Source organism: Symphalangus syndactylus, chromosome 1 (genome assembly GCF_028878055.3).
Source record: "Symphalangus syndactylus isolate Jambi chromosome 1, NHGRI_mSymSyn1-v2.1_pri, whole genome shotgun sequence".
Classification (NCBI taxonomy): Eukaryota; Metazoa; Chordata; class Mammalia; order Primates; family Hylobatidae; genus Symphalangus; species Symphalangus syndactylus.
The window spans coordinates 87,866,366-87,872,943 of record NC_072423.2 but is presented as its reverse complement, the minus strand read 5'-3'; the positions used below and the strand labels follow the sequence as shown (position 1 = coordinate 87,872,943).

Sequence of the window (6,578 nt, the reverse complement as noted above, 5' to 3'; positions counted from 1 at the left end):
TATATTCTGTGTATATGCACATTTAGGAAGAGAGGGATAGGTAATAGGGAATGTTGATTGAATACCTGATTAATGCCAGGAGCATTAATTAATGCCTGATAATGCCTTCACAACTATCATCCTCACAGCATTGATCACATTTCATTCTTTTGACAAACTTGTGAGCAAGTAATGATATTTCCATATTACGGGTGCTAAAAGTGAGATAAGTGTTGGTATGAGTCACAGATAACACCAAAAAGCATTTAGGGTATTGATTTCAACCTTACACCCCCTTCTTCTCCTGAGTCCACAAGCTCAATAGCTCACATTGTTTAATCTCATTTCTTCTTTTTGTTTGTATACTCCTGCTAATAGAATTGAGTGGCTATGAAGATATACAATGAAGTGGTGGAAGAAGAGCTAGCTACCTGTTACTCTTAGGCTAGCATTTTAAGAAAATTAAGTCAGACAGACTTCCACTCTCCATTTGACTGCTCACCCCCATTTTCTGCTCTCGGAAGGCCCAAGTCTCCTCTGCAGCCTCTGCATGGCTGACTTCATCTCTTGATTTCTCAGGGAATAGATGATGGGGTTCAGCATGGGGGTAATGACCGTTTTATTAATGGATATGGTTGTGTCCATGGGCAGAGTCGTGAAGAGCCGGCAGTAGATGTAAACGCAAGGCACGAAGTGAAGAGCCACCACCAGGATGTGGGATGTGCACGTGGAGAGGGACTTGTTCCGCCCCTCCCCACAGTGGGATCTCAGCATCAACAGAATGACAGTGTAGGAGCCCAGGAGCAGGAGGAACCAGAGCAGGGTCACCAGTCCATTGTTAGAAATCATGAGAAGCTCCAAAGCAAAGGTGTCAGTGCAGGCCAGTTTTACCACCTGGGGCACATCACAGTAGAAGGCATCCAGTGTGTTGGGGCCACAGAAGGGGAGTGGAAGCATCAGAATTACCTGGACGATTGAATGCAAACCACCACCCACCCGAGAAGCCACCACCAAGGCCACCCACACCTCTTTCCTCATCATGGTCACATAGTGCAGGGGCTTGGCGATTGCAAGGTATCTGTCATAGGCCATCACAGAGAGGAAAAAAATATCTGCCCCACCAGAAAAGTGGAAGAAAAAGATCTGTGCCATGCAGCCATTGTAGGAGATGGTTTTCCTGTCTGATAAAAGATCCACCAGGAACTTGGGGATGGTGATAGATGAAAAAACGATGTCCAGGACTGATTTGTTCCGTAGGAGAAAGTACATAGGAGTGTGCAGGCGGAACTCACAGGTGATAGTGACCACAATGAATGCATTTCCCAGGACTGTTGCTACATACACAGCAAAGAAGACCACAAACAAGAAAAACTCCAGCTCTCGGGAATGAGTAAGTTCCAGGAAGAAAAACTCCTTCACGTTAGTGTGGTTGATCTGGTCCATGATGGGGATGACTCTCTTCCAGGTCCTACCTTGGGCGAAGATATGTTAGAACTTGGATTATGGTGACATGAGGTGGCAAAATCATTGATCACATACTGCTCTCAAGCATCCAGGTCATCATGACTACACAGAAAAACTGGGCCAGTCTTCCCTTTGTGGTCTGGAAATTCTTCTTTCATATGGTTCTTCTTTCTTATTGTAAATACCCTGGGTTAACAGGAAAAAACCATCACATGTGTGTATCCTCACTCTGACCAGGGAGAGATGGATGGACTGTAGCCGTTTGCCTATGCTTTACCGAGGGCTTTCACCTGCAATAGCTCATCTTGATTTCGATTCTCATGAAGTTTCTGAAGAGTCTTTAGTATGGTAATCTCCATTTTATATACGGGGAAACTGAAGCTTTACAGCAGTTAATGACTTACTCACATCTGCATAGTCGCAAAATTAGTGAATTGTAAATCGAGGATTCAAATCCAAATCATTCTCCTGACTAGAGAAAGATTCCCTCCTTGACCAAATGTTGGTTAGGCTCCTCTGAGCCCTTTTCTCTACTGTGACTCAGCCTTGACCTTCTGTGTCTGTCTTTGCTGAGCCCAATTTTAGCAGGAATCTTGCCAAGTTAGTTTAATGAGAATTCCTCACCCTTGAAATCTAATCAAATTCCTCACCCCTTACCCTTTTATATTTTTATTATTTTTAACCTCATCCCTCACCCTCAATATCTAAGTCCTTGGCCAGTCTTTAGCAAGAATTCTTTTATGCCAGTTTGGCAAGAACCACCCTACCTTTGATACCACTTCTTACTAATTTTCAATCCACTGACCTCCCTCACTCTGCTCGTCGCTTAAAAATCTTCACTTGTCTTTGCTATGTTTCGAGTTGAGCTCAATCTTTTTCTTCTATTGCAAGAGTTTTAAATGAAATCTATCTTCCTGTCTTTAATAATTGTCTGGTGAATAATTTTTCTTTAACGTAACAGTCTCCAGAGGTTTTTCCACTGTACCACTCTGAGAAATCAGATAGTCTGGGGCTTACTTTGGCTTACCAGAATTCTAGTGTGTATATAAGCCTTAAACAGTTTATTAAGTAGCCTGACTACCTAATCCTCATCTCATCCCTTATAAAAAGAGAAGAGTCAGGCCCTCATAAGTACTCCTCTTTGGCACTCTGGGAAGCCTGGACCTTGCTATTGACACACAGGGCTCTTGATAGAGTATAGAGCTACAATCATTGTTTAGGGCATGTTTTAGTATCACAGAAAAACTGATCATTAGAGCATCACAGGACTTCAGAGATAAATTAGTCTAATGCTTCTTACTTTAGGAGTGACTAGAGAAGGACAGTTGTTTTTTTCAGAATCAGAGTTTGAACTGGTGAAAGATAGAGAACTGTAACCAGGTTTGTTGACTCAAATTCCAGGGATATTCTACTATTGCTATATAATAGCAATTTATTATATTAATACTGCTTTTTCCCAAATCAGAAATTCAGTCATGTGAGGACAAACTTCTTTCAGTAAGAATATCTGCATGAACCAGGTGCAGTGGCTAATGCCTGTAATCCCAGCACTTTGGGAGGTCAAGGCAGGCAGATTGCTTGAGTTCAGGAGTTTGAGACCAGCCCGGGCAATAGTGAGACCCCATCTTAACAACAACAACAAATTTTAAAAAATAAATTAGCCAGGCATGGTGGTGTGCACCTGCAGTCCCAGCTACTCAGGAGGCTGAAGTGGGGGGATCGCTTGAGCCCAGGAATTTGAGGCTGCAGTGAGCTATGATTGTGCCGTTGTACTCCAGCCTGGGTGACAGAGCGAGTCCCTGTTTCTACAAAACAACAACCCCGCCCCCAAACCATTTGATACAGCAGGCATGTGAAACAAAAGAATATCTGTATGTCCCAAGGACTCATATTATAGATGATTTTAAAAATTTAAGGGGCCGGGCACAGTGGCTCATGCCTGTAATCCCAGCACTTTGGGAGACTGAGGCAGGTGGATCACGAGGTCAGGAGATCGAGACCATCCTGACTAACACAGTGAAACCCCGTCTCTACTAAAAATACAAAAAATTAGCCTGGCGTGGTGGCAGGTGCCTGTAGTCCCAGCTACTCTAGAGGCTGAGGCAGGAGAATGGCGTGAACCTGGGAGGCAAAGTGTGCAGTGAGCCAAGACTACACCACTGCACTCCAGCCTGGGCGACTGAGTGAGACTCCACCTCAAAAAAAAAAAAAAAATTTAAATAATTGAGATGACCAAAATCTAATTCTACAATAAAAAGTAGGCAATTGGCGTTTGAAAAAACATAATTATGTCTGAAAAAGACACGATAAGAAAGACGACAGTACGCCAGATGAAAAAAGGATAGAGCATTTTCCCTGAAATAAAAGCAAAAGAAAGTATTCCATAAGAAACATAGTTCTTAATTTTTCTTAGTTCAGTTCTCTTACAGTTGAGTGTATTTTATAGTTTAGTCTGAGGGGTTAGAACATACAGAAGTCCTCTTGAACAAAAATCTTGTGATCTTCTTAGATCCCTGATGTTTCCACCGTTAGAATAATTTCATTCCTGTGGAAGTGAGTTGCCTCTTTTATTTTTATTTATTTATTTTTAATTAAAAAACTTTTTACAGTCTTTTAAAAATTGCACATATTTAAGGTATACAGCCTAAAAGAAATCTTACTTTAATATGCCAGCATCCAGTAACACACTAACTGGTACAATGTATTTGGAATTATGTTATTGCCTTTTATTAGAGTGTCTACAAGGAAAAGCATCCATCTTTGGATTGTAGTCAGGGCAAGATCTATTTTGTTCTTCCCAGGAGACTCCAAAGAAGACATTTATCCTAGACCCAAGCGCAAGGCAGAGCTCCTGTGGGACATCAGTGTGTGTTCTTTTCTGAGGCAATAAGAATTGTGTAATAGACTGTGTATCTTTGTGTTTGTGTGTGTGTGTGTGTGTGTTTTAAGAGAGAGTCTTGCTCTGTTGCCCAAGCTGGAGTGCACTGGTGCGATCTTGGCTGACTGCAACCTCCGCCTCCCAGTTCAAGTGATTCTCCTGCTTCATCCTCCCGAGTAGGTGGGATGGCAGGCACGCACCACCATGCCCAGCTAATTTCTGTATTTTTAATGGAGACAGGGTTTTGCAATGTTGGCCAGGCTGGTCTGGAACTCCTGACCTCAGGTGATCTACCCACTTCAGCCTCCCAAAGTGCAGGATTACAGGCGTGAGCCACCGCACCAGGACCTGACTGGGTATCTTTGCTTTGGCTTTCATACATTCAAAAACATATGTGTGACTTAATTTCCTACTCCATAATTTTTCACATGTAGCCTCTTAACAGTTCCTTAGTTACATTCTGTTGTTTTACTGTATGTAGTTCTTTGTTGTTGCTGCAAGATCTCCCTGATCCCTTGTGGAATGTTATGGGAAATACATTGGTTACTAAGGTAGAGACAGGTTTTCATAGGTATGTGGGAATCAGGCAGGTGAAGAATAAGCGTCAGTCATGATGGCTAAAATGGAACGAGACACCAGCCAGGAGAGCAGAGCAGTTTGGGATTCAGGACTTAAGATAGAGAGTATGGAAACCAGGGTGAGTGGGTGGCATTGCGAATCAGGCTTGTAGAATGTACAGGAAGTGAGGGGCTACAAAAGTCATATCTTGATCTCTTCAGTTGCCTAGTCGGTTCATGATTAGTATTTTTGAATAATCCTGCACTCAGCATTTTGTAAATGCATTTTCATGTGCATCTATGATTTCTTTTTTTTTTCATTAATTTTTTTTGCATACAAAAACAATAAACATTTTCTAAAAATACATACAAACAAAAAGATGCGTATCAAACATATTAGGAAGGTTGCACATGGGAAGTCGGGGAATAGAAATGGGGGTGGGAGTTAAAATAAATGAGAGAGGGACTTTATATGGATCAGTGATAATAACTCAATCCTCTATTTGACAAAGAAGAGGGAGAAGGAAGAGGAAGAAAAAGAAAGTGGGATAAAGGATCAGAAAGGGAGGAAAATAGAAAAAATTAGAGTATGACTCCAGGGTAGACCTGTTTTGTTGTCATTGAGTTGGTTGGTTGGTTTGTCTGTTGTATTCTTCATGTTTCGCCAAGTTGGCCAGACTGGTCTCGAACTCCTAGCCCGAAGTGATCAACCCGCCTCGCCCCCCAGAGTGCCGGGACCACAGGCGTGAGCCACCACGTCCAGCCCCCACATTGCTTCTGGCCTCCGTGGTAGACCTCCCAGACGGAGCGGCCAGGCAGAGGAGCTCCTCACTTCTACCCAGACACGGGGCGGCCGGGCAGAGGGGCTCCTCACTTCCCAGACGGAGCGGCCAGGCAGAGACGCTCCTCACTTCTTCCCAGACAATAGGTGGCCGGGCAGAGGCGCTCCTCACTTCCCAGACGATGGGTGGCCGGGCAGAGGCGCTCCCCACTTCCCAGACGATGGGTGGTCGGGCAGAGGCGCTCCCCACTTCCCAGACGATGGGTGACCGGGCAGAGGCGCTCCTCACCTCCCAGACGATGGGTGTCCGGGCAGAGGCACTCCTCACTTCCCAGATGGGGCAGCCGGGCAGAGGCGCTCCTCACTTTCCAGACGATGGGTGGCCGGGCAGAGGCGCTCCTCACCTCCCAGACGATGGGTGGATGGGCAGAGGCGCTCCTCACCTCCCAGACGATGGGTGGCCGGGCAGAGGCGCTCCTCACCTCCCAGACGGGGCGGCCGGGCAGAGGCGCTCCTCACTTCTTCCCGGACGGGGCGGCCGGGCAGAGGCGCTCCTCACTTCCCAGACGATGGGTGGCTGTGCAGAGGCGCTCCTCACTTCTTCCCGGATGGGGCGCCCGGGCAGAGGTGCTCCTTATTTCTTCCCGGATGGGGCGGCCGGGCAGAGGCGCTCCTCACCTCCCAGACGATGGGAGTCCGGGCAGAGGCGCTCCTCATTTCCCAGACGATGGGTGGCCGGGCAGAGGCGCTCCTCACTTCCCAGACGGGGCGGCCGGGCAGAGGCGCTCCTCACTTCCCAGACAGGGTGGCCGGGCAGAGGCGCTCCTCACTTCCCAGACGATGGGTGGCCGGGCAGAGGCGCTCCTCACTTCCCAGACGGGGCGGCCGGGCAGAGGCGCTCCTCACTTCCCAGACAGGG

General features: G+C 46.2%; 1 protein-coding gene across 1 annotated transcript; it reads right to left on the bottom strand.

The window, feature by feature from the left end:
* Positions 1–477: 477 nt before the first annotated feature.
* Positions 478–1,422, bottom strand: OR4D6 (olfactory receptor family 4 subfamily D member 6). Its single transcript, XM_055293954.2, has one exon. The coding sequence runs from the start codon at positions 1,420–1,422 to the stop codon at positions 478–480; it is 945 nt and encodes a 314-aa protein (XP_055149929.2).
* Between the last annotated feature and the right edge of the window lie 5,156 nt (positions 1,423–6,578).

Excerpts from the sequence above, each read along its gene's own strand:
- OR4D6 (XM_055293954.2), bottom strand. The coding sequence starts at position 1,422 with ATGGACCAGATCAACCACACTAACGTGAAGGAGTTTTTCTTCCTGGAA.